This window comes from Conger conger, chromosome 1, assembly GCF_963514075.1.
Source record: "Conger conger chromosome 1, fConCon1.1, whole genome shotgun sequence".
NCBI classification, from domain to species: Eukaryota; Metazoa; Chordata; class Actinopteri; order Anguilliformes; family Congridae; genus Conger; species Conger conger.
The window spans coordinates 58,461,762-58,478,394 of record NC_083760.1 but is presented as its reverse complement, the minus strand read 5'-3'; the positions used below and the strand labels follow the sequence as shown (position 1 = coordinate 58,478,394).

At 43.3% G+C, this 16,633-nt stretch overlaps 1 protein-coding gene across 1 annotated transcript; it reads left to right on the top strand.

Moving 5' to 3' along the window:
- Positions 1-22: 22 nt before the first annotated feature.
- Positions 23-16,353, top strand: wdr26a (WD repeat domain 26a). The gene is made up of 14 exons (XM_061257481.1): positions 23-735; positions 4,041-4,140; positions 5,539-5,595; positions 7,888-8,024; positions 8,201-8,298; positions 8,766-8,922; positions 9,033-9,171; positions 9,383-9,523; positions 11,703-11,822; positions 12,318-12,463; positions 12,951-13,029; positions 13,219-13,348; positions 13,836-14,018; positions 14,560-16,353. The coding sequence occupies exons 1-14, from the start codon at positions 425-427 to the stop codon at positions 14,586-14,588; spliced, it is 1,827 nt and encodes a 608-aa protein (XP_061113465.1). The 5' UTR covers positions 23-424; the 3' UTR covers positions 14,589-16,353.
- Positions 16,354-16,633: the final 280 nt, after the last annotated feature.

Genomic DNA, 16,633 nt, shown 5'->3' with positions numbered 1-16,633 from the left:
TATAGGTATTTCCGGTGACGTCACTGCATCTGGACTCCATTAGCGAGTTTGAGGTAGAAACAACAACAAAAACAGGGAGACGAGACGAGCGTTCAGAGGCTACAGTGGGGTTGCGAGAGTGGAGTCCAGGAACAGACACTGGTCTTCCGGCCCCCGAATCAACTGCTTTCAACCACCGACATTGTCTGCCGGGTAGCTAACTCTGGCCTCTGTTCCCCCCTCCTCCTCCGACTCGGACACAGGCGGAGTCTCGCCGCCACCGCGGAAGAAACAACGAGTCTCGGTGGCGGAGGGAGCAGGAGAGCCCGGTGCTTCAGTGACAGCGGGCCTCTCTGCGGTTGTTGGGGGACATTCAACTTTTGTCCACCCTCGTTTAGCGCCTGTCGCCAACTGCTTTAACCGAAACCCCGTTAACGGCAATATCATGCAGGCCAACGGAGGAGGACAAGGACAAAACCAGGAGCTGTCCTGTTTGAATAACTCGCAAAACGGAGAGTCTTCGTCCATCGGAGCACCGCACTCCAATGGGCTGATTTCTAGTACTAACAACGGTAGTACTGTCAGTACCAATAACGGGATTGCGGTCGGGACAACCTCTGTATCCGCAACCGCTTCTACTGCCGCAGGTTCTGGCTCGGATGCCGGGTCTGCCCTGAAAAAGAAAAAGCGTCTTTCTCAGTCAGAGGAAGATGTCATCCGACTGATTGGACAACATCTACGTGGGTTAGGACTTAAGTAAGTAGCTGTCTAGCTGGCTTCTAAATCTGTCATTCGACGAATTGTTAGCTTTGTATCTGTCTAAGTTAGCTGTTTCGCTAGGTTGTAGTTTTTTATTTATTTATGACAAATGACATGTTTCGTTACTTGTTCTGGGTCGCTATGAAAACAACAATGAGGAAAAGTCTAGTATGGGGGAAGGGTAAGATTGTACGATGCAGTCAGCTAACAGGCGAATAACATTGCTGTTCTAGAAATGTCCCCGCGTAACGAATGTAAACAAATCTTTTGTTTACATGACCAAAACAGTCAAACGAATTTAGTTGGACATCGAAAGGTCGAATTTTGAAGGTAACGCGTCATTACATTCCTCTGGTTTGTAGCTAGCTATTACAACTGTCTCCACTTTGTTAGCTTGGTAGCTGACGCTTGTTTTATCAACTGGAATAGGTCGATAAGGGTAATGCTAGCTGGCTAACGTTAGCTCTATTTACGTTTCACTGATGCGAGCGAGAAAATGTAAATTGAGACGGGTGATACAAGTAGGTGCCACCAAAATAAAAAGGTAATGGTCACTTTTAAATAAATATTTCGTAATATTTCAAGAAAATTAAAACTGTACGATTATTCTGTTTGGTTTGTTAGTTAATATTAGCTAGAATGAATACCACTAGTTTAGAAGCTGGGATATTGCCTATATATTTCAGACCAAAAGTTGTTTTTTTTATGGTAAGATTGAAGAAACTGAAGAATTAGGCAAAATAAAATAAGAATGCCATCACTAGATACACTACTTTAAAATGGCACTGTATCGTACGCAGCTCAATTTATTTAATAGTACATAAATAATATATTCAACGATCCCTGTGCATGTATAATGGTGGAATCTGGACAGGGCAAAAATATATCCAGTGCATGGTACACATACTGATAACCAGTACATGAGAATCTAATATTAAATATTATCATTATAGCTATGAAAAGTAAGCAGCCCACTAATATAAGTGCTTGACACAAACGTCAGTCTGCGTTTACAAATGATATATTTTCACAGGAGTATAGATTAAGCATAGTGTCACCAGGAAAAATATTACCTGAGAAGTAAATACACACATTATGTATACCACTCTTCTTTTTAGAATATTTTACTGAGCTGTGCAACAGAATGTTTTCAGTACCGAGAAACCCACTAGTCTGACCTGCTAGTAATGATCACCTTTTGTGAGATTAATATATCGTAATGACAAAGGTGAAGTAAGGAAGCCATGCTATTACACTCTTCTTTTGATTCCCCTTTTTGACATCAACTCTGACTGTAACTGCACAGTTTTTTTCCCTCTGGAATTTCCAGTTTTTTTTAAACATCGATGCAAATGAAACACAAATAACGAACTCTGCTGCAATAAAATGAACATGACAGTTGGTGAAACTAAACAGACGAAACAAGGTGCGTGTGATACGTAGGTGGCATTTATGTAGACTTTATGTAGATCTTCGCTCTAAATATGACCTACATGTGTGAAATGAAAAGAATGCAATGTTAAGACAAATTAACTGGCTCATGCATGACCTCACATTTATTTGGAGTAGGGTTGTCAACTTGACTAAAATAACTTATAAATAATATAAGAAATAATATTTTTATATTTATTGCAATACATAATTATAGCATTTCCCTGAATTGTATAGGATTATTTCAGGTGTTGCCTGTTATACCTGTTATGTCCACAAGGAGGCGCATGGAGGGAATGAAAACAAAGCCGCTTTAAGATTTTGGATAAACCGTTGATGGATAGCAACAAGACACAAAGCTGGGTTTGAGTTTAACCCTTATTTACTGTAGGCAGATAGACTGATAATATTATCATTTGTAATAATGACCTAAAGTGCAAAACATAGCATAATGTCCTAGGATGTGTATTGACAGTCTAGATAATGTATTTTATAACCTAACAATTAAACCTTTATTTTATATCAAGCACAACATTCTAGTTCAATAATAATGATCTGGGAAACGCAACAGGCTGCATTGTGGTGAAAAGGTCGCGGAAAACAGTTCAGTTTCATTAAGCAGTTTATCACGTCTTCATAATGTTACACAACTGGGAGAAAAAAGTGTTGGTTTAAGGACATTCTCACGTTGCTGTGACGCTGTCTTCGTCATAATGTTGTCATGTGGTAATGTAGGCAGCAGCCATCTCAAAACCTTTTTGGTACATTGTCACAAGACCATGCATCAGCTGGGTAGTCAACCAAACCTGCCAGAGACTCTGCAAACATAGCTCATATTAAGCTGCACAGTCGTTTGTATAGGTTTGAATGTTCAACTCTAGAGGGCATGTTAGCGCACCAAAAATTATAATTCACTTCCATGCCCTTCCAATTGCCTGTATGTGGGACAGCTTTTCAGCCGGGTCTATATATAGTGGACTTTTAATATTTACAGAGAAATAAATATGACGGAATTAATGATTAAATAAGCAGAATGGTAAGTGGATTAAAGTTAACCAAAAAATTTAATTAAGCTATGTTTCCACCTACCCGGGGTAGCATCTGTTCATCCAGATAATTTCGCTGAAATGTGTTGTGTTTTTTAAATATTTTCTGTAGTTGTACACTGGTAAAATGGATCATACAGGTGCTTCCTCCTTTGGCTTCAAAGCACTAAAAGATTAACATAAAAAAATTCAGCAGAAACAACTTTCTTTCCAAATATAATCCTGCAGTTAAGTGTGAGCATCTCCAAAAATCTTTTTTTAGGTTCCGTAGAACTAGTTTATTTCCACAAGTTCACAAAATCACACCCGTTAATATTCCAACCATGAATTTCAAAACTGCTATGCTGCATGTTCTAGCAGTCTAATTCTAGCACCTATGTTAGGTACCGTTCTACCTCACTGTACACCATTCAGCCTACCATTGCATTATATCCTATTTACTCATTTTATATAATGTATGAAACAATCATGGTGTGAATATAGTCTCTGTCTTGTTTGGAGTGAAATTTTAACTTTACTCGGGAGATCATGTTTTACTTAATGGAGATAATTTACACAAATATGCCTCATTACCTAGGGTGAAAAAATACCAAAACTGTAATCATAAGAAAGGATCAACCTGTGGGCAAATATTAAATTAATTTGCAATTTATTTCTGAAGCAAAATACATGTAACTGTGTGTCTTAGCATGAATGTATATACATTTGTATTGCTATATATTTTGCATGTGTGCTTGCGTGTGTGTATTATGTATTTCCCACACTGAGCACATGAGACTGTGTAAAATGGGAATGTGAAATTGAACACCTTCCTGTCTTCTGCAGTCAGACCGTGGACCTGTTGATGCAGGAGTCTGGCTGCAGACTGGAACATGCAGCTGCAACCAAGTTCCGCAACCACGTAATGGAGGGGGAATGGGACAAGGTAGAGCTCTCTTCAAGGCTGTGCTTGTGTATAGTGGTGTACTAGACTCTTCATAGTTGTATATACAGTATCAAGAAAAAAGTATTTGCCCCTTCTGATTTCCTCTATTATTGCATATTTGTCACACTGAATGGTTTCAGATCTTTAAACAAAATGTAATATCAGACAAAGTGAACATAAAACTTATTGTTGAAGTTACTATTGCATTTATTTAATGAAAAATGTTGTGGAACACCAAAATCACCCCTGTGAAAAGTAAGTGCCTCCTTCAACTTAATAACTGGCTGCATCACCTTTGGCTGCAATAATTGCAAACTCTTCTTATAATTTGATATTAGTCTTTAATTCAGACAAATCGGTAGGTTTCAGGAGGCAGGCATGGATGTGTCAGTGACTACTGTCCGCAGAAGACTTCCCAAGCCGAACTAGCGGTAGAAACAGGATGTACCTAAAAGAGAGTACCTAAATGAGAGTTCTGGAAAAAGGTATTGTGGACAGATGACCAAGATTTACTTGGATCAAAGTGATGAAAAGAGCAAAGTGTTGAGGCTAACAAGATCTGCACAAAAACAGGAAAAAAAGCACGCCCCCCCCCCTCATCCGTGGTGGTGGGAGTTTTATGGTTTGGGCATATACGGCTGCCACAGATACTTCTCATTAATGATGTATTGCTGATGGCAGCAGCAGAATGGAAGTGTACTGAAGCCTCTGCCAAATGCCTCCCAACTGATTGGACGGCGCTTCATCCAACAGCAAGACAATGCTGCCAAACATACCGCTAAAGTAACAAAGCCCAAAACTTGAAAATGATTGACTGGCCAAGTCATTGATCTGTTCTGAATCCAATTGAATATGCGTTTCATATACTGAAGAGAAAACATAGGCAACTAACCCCCAAAACAAGCATGAGCTGAAGATAGCTGCAGTACTGCCATGTCAGGGCACCACCAGAAAAGATACTCAGCGCCTGATGCTGTCTGTGGGTTACATTATGGTGCCCTGAAATGGGGGGGGACTGTGTATAAAAATTGCTGTAATTTGTGAAACCTAAATGTTTAAAAATGCCCTTAAATAAAAGCTGAAAATTTTCACTTTGACCACAGGTTTAAATGCCAATCTAAAATTTTGGAATACAGAGCCAGATCAAAAATTGACTGTACAGTAGCTGTGCACAATGCTCTGTCCCTGTGTACTGGACCCCGCATAGCTGCATATAGCAGTGGGCTCTCCGTGCTGGGTTATTTATGTGCGTGTACAGCTGTTAACCCTCCTGGGCTTGTGTCGGCATAGGCCTGTCAGTCTGTGTGATGAAATGCTGAGCAAACTTAATCTCTCTCTCCCTCCCTCCCTCTCTCTCTCTCCCCCTTTCCCCCCTCCCCTGTCTATGTTGTTCTGCAGGCTGAAAGTGACCTGAATGAACTCAAAGCTCTGATGCACTCTCCCAGTGCCATTGTGGTAAGTCAGCACCACCTAACAGGCGGTATGAGTCCAAGCAGTGGGAAGTTATGTAGAAGAACATAGTCCTTCCAATTACCATGTTCTTTTCAGCAGTCTGGTGTGCTTGGAACAGAACACGCTGTGCCTGTTTTGACTCCAACAGTCTTCTACCCACCACAGTATATCTTTCCTAGTAATGATGGCTCTGTTATCCCACTTCCTCAGAATTATTATGGAGTGAGTAGAACACTTGAACGCATTGCTTCCTTGGGCAATTGTACGCGATTAAAATATAATCTCATCTGTGTGGTGTAAGTGTAAGCTTCACTTACACCACTCAGATGAGATTATATTTTAATAGTGTATAATTTAAGGAAAGTAACATGTATTACAAAAGTCTATTCTGGAATGATCTATGGTCACAAGCTATAAGGAAGCAGAATCGTGCATCGTGACTTGTATGTGGTGTGTTCGTACCATTTGTTGCCTTCATGTTTAATGTTATTCAGCTCCAGTGCTGTTATGTTGTCATGATGCTGCAGTCATCATATTGTTGGGTTAGATTTTATTTGACCTGAGGGGCCAGATTCCAGGGTGTTCCTTTACAGAGTTTCCTTTATCTGAGGCCATGTTGGGGAACCATGTTAGGGAGGCCTGTAGCGTAGTGGTTAAGGTAAATGACTGGAACACGCAAGGTCGGTGGTTCTAATCCCAATGTAACCACAATAAGTTCCACACAGCCGTTGGGGCCTTGAGCAACCGGCATTGCTCCAGGGGAGGATTGTCTCCTGCTTAGTCTAATCAACTGTACGTCGCTCTGGATAAGAGCGTCCGCCAAATGCCAATAATGTCATGTAATGTAACTTGAATGAAATCGACCGTTAGCACTTTAAGCAACGACACACTGTTCAGCAGTAATAAACAGGCCTGGATTCTTTGGTTGCATTTTAATTAAAGTTCACAAAGTGCCAGGTTCATTAGCTTTAATCAGTCATGCAAATCCACGACAGCCAAAACGGTATCACCGCAAACTGAGCAGCCTCATTCACAGCTCAGCCTACTTTTAATGATCAATTCTTCTTATTTTATGTCTCAAATGAGCTGAAAGTGTGTCCCATACATTCGGATCATACATCATACATCCAGCCAGTCGGTCTAGCGTGACGGCAATCAATAAACCTCAACGTTACCTTGAAGCAGCGCTGTGCGCTTATTCACAGGTGTTGCCGCGGTGCAGAACAGAGAAGGCAGCGTGGGTTATTCTCGTCAGTGCGTGTCTGGCAGCAGCAGGGTGTAAATAATTAAACGGCGTATTGCAGTGTACAGATTCTCGTACGGCACTTGAGTGCAAACGGATTGTGAAAGATTTGGCAGACATCTTGTTCTAAGTTTGAAAGGGGGATGTTCGTCCTTCGAAGTGCAGTGGGATAGGCGTTTAGAGAGGTGGCTGTATGCATCAGGTCCGGGCACAGAGAAGCCCACTGATGGAGGCAGGCCCATGGAAAATGGCCAGAACATTACTGCAGAACATTGAAATGGCTGTAATACTTCATTTAAAGGGAAGGAAACACATCAATGCAGCATGTACTACTACTACTACTACTACTACTACTACTACTACCACTAATAGTAATAATAATAGTTCTTGACAACCCTTTTGCTCTCTCTCCTTCTGAGTGACTTTTCTCTTTTCTAACTGTGCAACTGTTTTCTCTCTCTCCAATTGCACAACTCTATTTTCTCTCTCCTATCATGTAACCATTGAGTAACTGTGTTCCCTCTGTCGCCGAAAGTGTGACTGTTTCCTCGACTATTGCACAACTCAATGTTCTCTGTCCTATTGCATGACTTGTGTTTTCTATCTCCTGTATAGTGTAACACTTTTTTCTGTCTTCTATACTATAACCTGTATTTTCTCTTTTCTATAGTTTTCTCTCCTATAGTGTTACCCTGTTTTCCCTCTCTCATATAGCAGAACTTTCTCTCTTCTATAGTTTTTTCTCTCTCCTGTAGCTTAGCTGTTTATTCTCTTCTGTAGTGTAAAGATGTTCTCTCTCTCTCTCTCTCTCTCTCTCTCTCTCTCTCTCTCTCCTGTAGTGTAACTGTATTTTCTCTCACCTATAGTGTTAACCTGTTTTCTCTCTCCTATAGCATAGCTGTGTTTTCTCTCTCCTATAGCACAGCTGTTTTCTCTCTCTCCTATAGCACAGCTGTGTTTTCTCTCTTCTATAGTGTAACCCTGTTTTTTCTCTCTCCTGTAGTGTAACTGTGTTTTCTCTCTCCTCACCGTGTTCTCTTTCCCCCTGGCAGAAGATGAAGTTCCTGTTGCTGCAGCAGAAGTATCTGGAGTACCTGGAGGATGGGAAGGTGTTGGAGGCACTGCAGGTTCTGAGAGGGGAGCTCACGCCACTCAAGTACAACACCGAGCGTATTCACATCCTCAGTGGGTACGCACACCAGTTACATCCCCAGGACTTGTGTCTATTTGGCCTGTGTTGTGGGTGTGTGATTGGCTGGAGGTGATGTGGCCTGTGTTGCTGGTGTGTGATTGGCTGGAGGTGATGTGGCCTGTGTTGCTGGTGTGCGATTGGCTGGAGGTGATGTTAAATTTGTGTCTCCTCAGGTATCTGATGTGCAGTCATGCAGAGGACCTGCGTGCCAAAGCAGAGTGGGAGGGCAAGGGGGTCAGCTCCCGCTGCAGACTGCTGGACAAGCTGCAGAGTGAGACACACACACTCTCTCTTACACATACACACTCTCACACATGCACTCACCTGCACACACACACATTCTCTCTCACACATACACACTCTCACACATGCACACATTTACACACGCACACGCACACGCACACGCACACACAGTCTGCACATTAACCTCATATTCATCATTTAGTTTCAAATCCAATGTGCTGGACTATGGAGCCAAAAGAACAGAAATTCTACCACTGTCCAAATACTTATGGACTGGACTGTATATTCACAAGCATACATGTGCTCATACATGATGTGTGTGATTCTGTGCGTGGTTTTTGTCTCATTTGCATCTGATTGATTTGTGTGTGATTCGTTTGTCCTTCGTTTGTCATTTGTGTGTGATTCGTGTGTCATTCGTGTGTCATTCGTGTGCGATTCGTGTGCGATTCGTGTGCGATTCGTGTGCGATTCGGGTGTCTCTGCTCCCCACAGCGTACCTGCCCCCCTCGGTCATGCTGCCCCCCCGCAGGCTGCACTCTCTGCTGAGGCAGGCCGTGGAGCTGCAGAGAGACCGCTGTCTGTACCACAACACCAAGCTGGACAGCAGCCTGGACTCCGTGTCCCTCCTGCTGGACCACGCCTGCAGCCGGTACGGCCTCCCCCGCTTTCTCCACAACACCCTCCCTCTTATTCAAATGTAAATATTCCTGTTTCCTGCCAGTTTTTTCCCCTTATTTGTGTTGTGTTTTGTTGTCGCAGAAAACAGTTCCCGTGTTACACTCAGCAGATTCTGACAGAACACTGCAACGAAGTTTGGTTCTGCAAGTTCTCCAACGACGGCACGAAGCTGGCGACGGGATCCAAAGACACGACCGTCATCATCTGGCTGGTGGACCCTGTGAGTTAGCAGCTCATGAGGCTCCCTAAAATCCTCAATCCCAGTTTAGAAAAATGGTAATGTTTAAAGGCAGCAGAATTAGGGGTATTGTAAAGCATGGCACAGTCTGCATACTCAGTGAATGTATGTGCATGTGTGTATTTGGGAGACGGGATGTGGGGATGTGGGGATGTGGGGACCTGGCACTGGTGTAAACGTGTGTGATTGACAGGAGACCCACCAGCTGAAGCTGCTGAGGACTCTGGAGGGACATGCGTACGGAGTCTCGTACCTGGCCTGGAGTCCTGACGACTCATACCTGATCGCTTGTGGGCCGGACGACTGCTCCGAGCTGTGGCTCTGGAACATACAGGTAACACACCTGCTTAAACACACGCACGCATGCACCGACACACACACACACACACACACACACACACACATATACACTGATGTTTGATGTGAACATTAACTGAAGCTCCTGACCAGTATCTGCCTGATTTTATGCATTGCGCAGCTGCCACACGGTTGGCTGATTAGATAATCGTATGAATATGTTCCTAATAAAGTGCTCAGTGAGTGTGTATACACACACACACACACACACACACACACACTCACTGAGCACTTTATTAGGTAGACCTGTCACCAGCTTGTTAATACAAATATTTAATCAGCCAATCATTTGGCAACAACTAAAGGCATAAAAGCATACAGACATGGTCAAGAGGTTCAGCTGTTTTTCAGACCAAATGTGAACAGTGAACAGCAGTTATGTGTGAAAAAATGCCTTGTTAATGAGAGAGATTATTGGAGAAGGGCCAGACTGGTCAAAGCTGACAGGAAGGTGACAGTAACGCAAATAACCACACATTACAAAAATGGTATGCAGAACAGCATCCCTGAACACACAACATGTCAAACCTCTTAAAGGAGCACTGTCACGCTTTTTTCAGTTGATCTTATTTTATTTTTTATTATGTGTATATGCTTTTTTAAAATCACCGTCAGTGTAGCAGTTTCATAAATATTGGGCAAAAGTTCTCAAAACTGACATTAGTCACATCTCCAGCCTGTGTTCTCCGGTAACCGGCACTTGATCACATGACACTCCCACGCAAATATGGTAACATTAGCATAAAAATATCACGGAACCTAACTTAGCTGAGTTCAATTTCAATTTTGCTTTTCAATTTTGAGGAAGAAATACAAGTTTTGAACCGGAATTTACTGAGTGAGAATTGCATGAGCAAGAGAGACCGAGAGCTGATGACGAGGAAGCTGAAGCTAACCATCCACAACCAACATTTTTATACAGCTTGTTAGCTAGATATTTACTTAATTGTCACTTATTTGCCTTCCTGGACCCCTTGGTTGTGGATACTTCTTCAAATGAATCCTCTGGGTTAGGTTCGGCTGCTTCGTCCTCCGCTGTCTGTCTCTCTAGCTCACGCAATTCTTCTTCTGTAAATTCCAGTTCAAAACCTCTAACTAGCAAAGTCAAAGCTGTTTGTCATATCGCACAGGCTAGCCAAGTTAGGTTCCGTGATATTTGTATGCTAATGTTACCGTATTTTTGTGGGAGTGTTATGTGATCGCCTGGATGGGTGGCAGCCTATAAACCAGTCTCTGCATTGAAGGGTGGAGTTTAAGCACCCGTTACCATCTGGGAAACACAGGCTGGAGATTCAAGCCAAACACGTCCAGTGACGTCACTGGAAGTGTTTGTTTTGAGAGGTTTTGCCCCATATTTAGGAAACGGCTACACTGACGGTGATTTAAAAAAAAAACGCCTATACACATAATTTAAGCATTAATTCCAAATAAACTCAACTGAAAAAAATGTGACAGTGCTCCTTTAAGTGAATAGGCTATAGCAGCAGAAGACCAATAAGTCTAAAAAATAAGTGTCATAAATACCTCATAAAGTGCTGACTGTGTAGTGTATATGCACACAGTGTTTATTGTTTGTCAACTTTTATGGCGACATCAGCTGTAACATGAACAGGTGTTTCAGGTGGTGTTGGGTGACTTTAGTGACTCTGGGCCCATGGGGTAATGGTTCTTGGAAAGGTGACAGGAGGTTGTCTTTATTGAGAACACAAGCAGGATAAGATTAGCTCTGATGAACTCACAGTGGCATGAGTCTTTTGTGTGAGTGTAATCCTTGCGCCTGTATTTATACACAGATCTATTTACAGTAAAGACATTATGTACATTTTTCCATGTTACTCCCATGTTTTTTTAAAATTTTTTTATATTGATGTGCCGTTTCAAAGCCAGTCATATTTCAATAACGAAGCCAGCGACGCACAGCCGATCACGTGACGCACGGGCTGCATGAACATCAGTCGAGAGGCTGTTCATTTCCCCAGAGAGTGGGGAAACTGACCTTCTGCTCGCCTGCGTGGCACGTGTACACGCAGGATCGCGAAGATGAAAGTCCAGTCGTTGCAAATGAGATGATCTCTGTAGCCATGGAAACATGCCTGAACACGGCTGTGGATAAGCGCGGACGTGACTCACCTTTCCCCTCTCCCCCCGGTGGCCAGACGGGGGAACTGCGGACGAAGATGAGCCAGTCTCACGAGGACAGCCTGACCAGCGTGGCCTGGAACCCGGACGGCAAGCGCTTCGTGACAGGAGGCCAGAGAGGCCAGTTCTACCAGTGTGTAAGTACACGTGCGGCTCCTGCAAGTCCCTAAAACATAACCTTTCATAAGGAGTGTTTTTTTTAATGTATAGAATTAAAGGTTGTGAAAGTAAGTAGTTTACTTGTGGCAACCTTAATTTTTCCATTTTGGTAGATCTGTAGTTACAAAAAAATCATTTTCAACCTCAAAAGTTATCAAAGAGGCCGTCTTTTAATATGAAAAAATTAAGGATTACCACTTGAGGCTGCCCCAGTTTCCTCTAGTTTATACATTTTACAAAAATAAAGTTGAACTCTGAGACCATTTACATTGTCTTGAAGGACCTTAAAGTGCTCTTGTATTTGCTCTTGCAGTGGAAATACAACACAAACCATGTCTCGGTGCACTTTATTGAATGCTGGTTTCTCTAGCTTTGTGAGGACCCTTGTGGACGGTCCTCATGAGGCCTGTGTGTGTGCCTGTGTGTGAGCTGGGGAAAGGGCACGCTGTGGTGCTGAGCTGCCTGTGCTGCAGGACCTGGACGGGAACCTGCTGGACTCCTGGGAGGGGGTGCGGGTGCAGTGTCTGTGGTGCCTGAACGACGGGAGGACGGTGCTGGCCTCCGACACGCACCAGCGCATCCGCGGATACAACTTCGAGGATCTGACGGACAGGAACATGTGAGCCGTTCTGCTCGCTCAAATCCGCCCCTCCAGTGGGGTTTTTGTGCATCTGTTTGCTGCATTGTGTCTGCCTGTCATATATCTGGTTGCTTCTGTGTTTTGTTTTCGTGCGTTATGCATCTCCGTGTGTCTGCTCTCTGTGTATGGGCTTGTCTGCATATTGTATTTCTGGAATCATCAAATCTCAAGGGCCAAGAACTGCTGGTTTTCCACCTTCCGGACAGTCTGGCCAATTAGTCGCACTAATTGTTCAGTTAATTCCCTGGGAGAAAAGAAAAACGGGGCTGGATTTGGATTCAATGGCCAGATTTGACTATACCTGTTGTATATTTGTTGTGTAACTATGTATTGTGTCTTCGTTGTATAGCTGTGTGTTGTGTGTGCAATATTTTCTCTTTCTCATACACTTGTACACTGGGTGTGTGTTGTGTGCGCATTGAGGTAAGAATCCCTGCTGATTAATTGTTCTGTTTGTCTTCCACAGAGTACAGGAGGATCATCCTATAATGTCTTTCACTGTTTCTGAAAACGGAAGACTAGCTCTGTTAAACGTCGCCACTCAGGTAAGCTGGTTTCGGCTCTGAAGGTTTATTAAGTGTCAGTGTTGTCTGTGCTGGTTTAATTTGAGGTTTTATTAAGTGTTAATGTTGTCTGAGCCGGTTTAAATTGAGGAGCTGCGAGTGAGATGTTGAGACGTGTGGGAAGTGGCAGTGCCCCTCATGGCATGTGTCGCCCCCTGTTGGCTCATACAGGGAGTGCACCTGTGGGACCTGCAGGACCGGGTACTGGTGAGGAAGTACCAGGGCGTGACCCAGGGCTTCTACACCATTCACTCCTGCTTCGGAGGCCATAACGAAGACTTCATCGCCAGCGGGAGCGAAGGTAGGGCACTGTGCTCTACCTCACTGTGTTCACTTACTGTCACTGTGTGTGTGCACCTCTCCCAGAACAGCACAGAGCTCGTGTTAGAGCGGGGTTTCTCAACCTCTTTCCTTCCGTGGCACACTTTCCTAATCTACAGTCTCATGGCACAGCACTCTCAAAAGCGAGCAACGAACTCACGTTGACATGACAGTCGGCCTAAATGTTCTTTTGGAGTTGTTAGAAAGCAATATGCATTTTGATGACATTACATTTTTGTTTGTGAATGGTATTGGTTCATTTATCTTTTTAATTAATTTGAACGTTTACATTTTTTAAAAGATTTTTTTTTTTTTACATGGCACACCTGACCTCGCCTAGTTGGGCTGAGTCTCATGCATTGTGGTTGTTTCTAGTCTCAAACAGAGTGTGTGTGTATGTGTGCGTGTGTGTGTGTGTGTGTTTGTGTGTGTGTAATCAGTCCTGTGCTCTCCTGCGCCCCCTACAGACCACAAAGTGTACATCTGGCACAAGCGCAGCGAGCTGCCCATCGCCGAGCTGACCGGACACACACGCACGGTGAACTGCGTGAGCTGGAACCCCGCCCTGCCCGGTCTCATGGCCAGCGCCTCTGACGATGGCACGGTCCGCGTGTGGGGCCCCGCCCCATTCCTCGACGTCCACGCAGAAGGTCTGAGCGCCAAACGGCAGCTCCCCATACCGTCACGCTGATATTACAGCCATAATCCTGCTGATGCCGTCCAACCTGGTCTGCCGTTATCGGAACGAAACCTTTCCTTCCTGGCGGCAGCGCACATGCTAATGCTAATGGGCATGAATCACTGTTATTAGCATGATTACTGACGATTGTGCACGATTATACAAGATTGTCTTTTTTATTCTGCAGTAGTAAAATTAAATGGGGACAAAATGGCTCTATTGGAGCAATAGTACATGCATTATTCATACAGGGTATCATTACTGACTGTGTATCAGTGTGGTGTTTTCCCAAGACTACCCTAAACTAGATGGGAGAGCTAACAAAGCACTAATGCCAGGTTATATTGTTAAACCTGGTCACAATGCCTGATTCAGCCAGTCAAAATGGAGGACTTTGTGCTTGTTCTTGACCAGGTCAAGCAGTTCCATATGCACCATGTCACTTCATAGGTGGTGATTTTTTTAAATTTTCATTTTCATTTTTTAAAATCTGCTACCTTTTTCCTCCCCAGAGAACAGCGGCAGCACCATGGACAGTTGATGGTTACCGCAGAGAGAGGGAAACACTGCTCTCGGATGAAAACAGATTTGAATATGAAGAGGTGAAAAGGAGCTGAAGAAAAGCCCTGCCGCGAATGCGGACCTATCACCGGAACTAAACTGTCAGGAGGTCTGCCCACCATCTTGACCTCTGACCTGTGCACACGTGACTGGCTGCACTTCCTGTCTCATACCCCACACTGCCTGAAGAAGCTCCGCCCCATTGAATGTGACTCACCCCCCCCCCCCACACCCACACACACACACACACACACACACACCCAGGGGACACCAGAAGGAGATATCAAGTTAATTTATTTCAACCTCTGCTCTTTCCTGCACTTTGGAGATTATCACCCAAGACCCCCGAAACCGGATGCTTGTTTGAATTTTTTTTAGTTATATTATTGTTATAATTTATCAGTTGAATAATGGAAATGGTGTGTTTTATTACAATGTTTTCTGGAGAGCTCATTTTCTCCCTTTATTTCTCCGTTAAACCCACACTCACACAGTCGTTGAATGGTCACACTGAATTATAGTGGATTTTAATCTGAAAGATTTGCAGGGATTTTAACAATCTGACTTAACCAGGGAACAGAACTACACTTGATGGCTTTTTTCTTTTTAGTTTGTTTATTTTTAATACCTGCCCCCCTCCATTTCTTTGACCTCCGCAAATAGGTTTTTTAATATACAGATATAGTCCTGACCATGTGACCGGATGGTGGCAGTTTGGGGAAGGTGTTGTCATTTGTGGGTGTGTGGGGGGAGGGTGTTGATATTTAGGAGCTTTTCTACTTGCATTTTTTGTCGCATTAACCCCAAGTGGTGGCATGCTGTGGAGAGACTTACTTCACCAGGAGTGGAAACACAGAGCCCGATCAACCAAACCCAACACTGGAACACATTTACTGAGCTGCAGAAAGTCCTGCTCTCTTCTCTTCCGTCACCCTCTGCTCCTGCTTTTTCTCTCCTTCTCTCTCCAGTCCCCGCCAGTAGATGGGCATTACGGCTGTCTTTGCTTTGCAGTGGACTGACGGACTATTTACCGTTAACTGCTTTTCACCCCCCCAGTGTTCTATGGAATTTTTGTTACTAATTTTTGTTTCTTTCATGTTATATTAAAAAATATACCTTGCCTGTGGGTCCCTATAATTTATACTTTTGTGCATTTCTTTAACCATTTGTAAATGTATAACTATGTATACTTAACACTTGACATGTTTATTAGGAGTGCTGGTAGGATTTCATTATGGCCCACGTGGCCATTAACTGACAGTGAAGTAACACTTTGCCTGATTTGGTGTGCTGTATATTATATGCTGTTTGATGATGGTATATATTATAGTATACGCCAGTTAAGCCACAGGCCACGTGCCGTGTACACCGTCTCGCCTGCATCAGGTGAGACTCCAGTTTTTATCACACCACAGTGAAGCAGCAACACACACACACCTCCAACTTAGAGAAGCATAGAGGTGCTCAAAACTTCTTATGCAAGTTCATTTTTTGGTTTTCTATTTTTTTTCCTTCTTTTTTCAAAGCTTGTATCTTTTTAGTCTTCGCCAGGTGAGATGTCTCCAGGTATGAGTTGTTTTCTTTTTTTGTTTTTTTGGGTGGAGCAATTGGTTCCGAGGACGTATTTGCATTTAAATGTGTTACTACAAAAGTGATTGTATTGTTATGTTATGTGTTGGAGAAGTGTTATGTATGCATATTTTCAATAAAGCATTCAGGGTTTTAAAAAAAGGAAATCCAACAAAGGCTGTTGTGTTGTCTGTCCCCTTTTGAGTAAGGCCCAGGTCTGCCAGGTGAAGGCAAGCCGGTTCCATTTTGTGAAAAGAAGGGCAGGTCTACAGTTTCTCTCTTGGCCTTTATTCTAGATTCCTCACCCTCACCAATTCAAAGGGAGAGGAAACTGAAAAGCAAATATTGGTTTTCATTCTGCACCTGAAAACCTTTTTGCAGTTAACCCTTAACCTAGGTCCCTGCCTAAGTACATTTGTAGGTCTTCAAATCTTCAAAGGTCTACAAATGACATTC

Bases quoted from the DNA above. Each gene is read 5' to 3' on its own strand.
- wdr26a (XM_061257481.1), top strand. From the start codon at position 425: ATGCAGGCCAACGGAGGAGGACAAGGACAAAACCAGGAGCTGTCCTGT. The intron at 8,025-8,200 runs GTACGCACACCA...GTGTCTCCTCAG, and splicing joins CGTATTCACATCCTCAGTGG to GTATCTGATGTGCAGTCATG. The intron at 8,923-9,032 runs GTACGGCCTCCC...TTGTTGTCGCAG, and splicing joins CTGGACCACGCCTGCAGCCG to AAAACAGTTCCCGTGTTACA.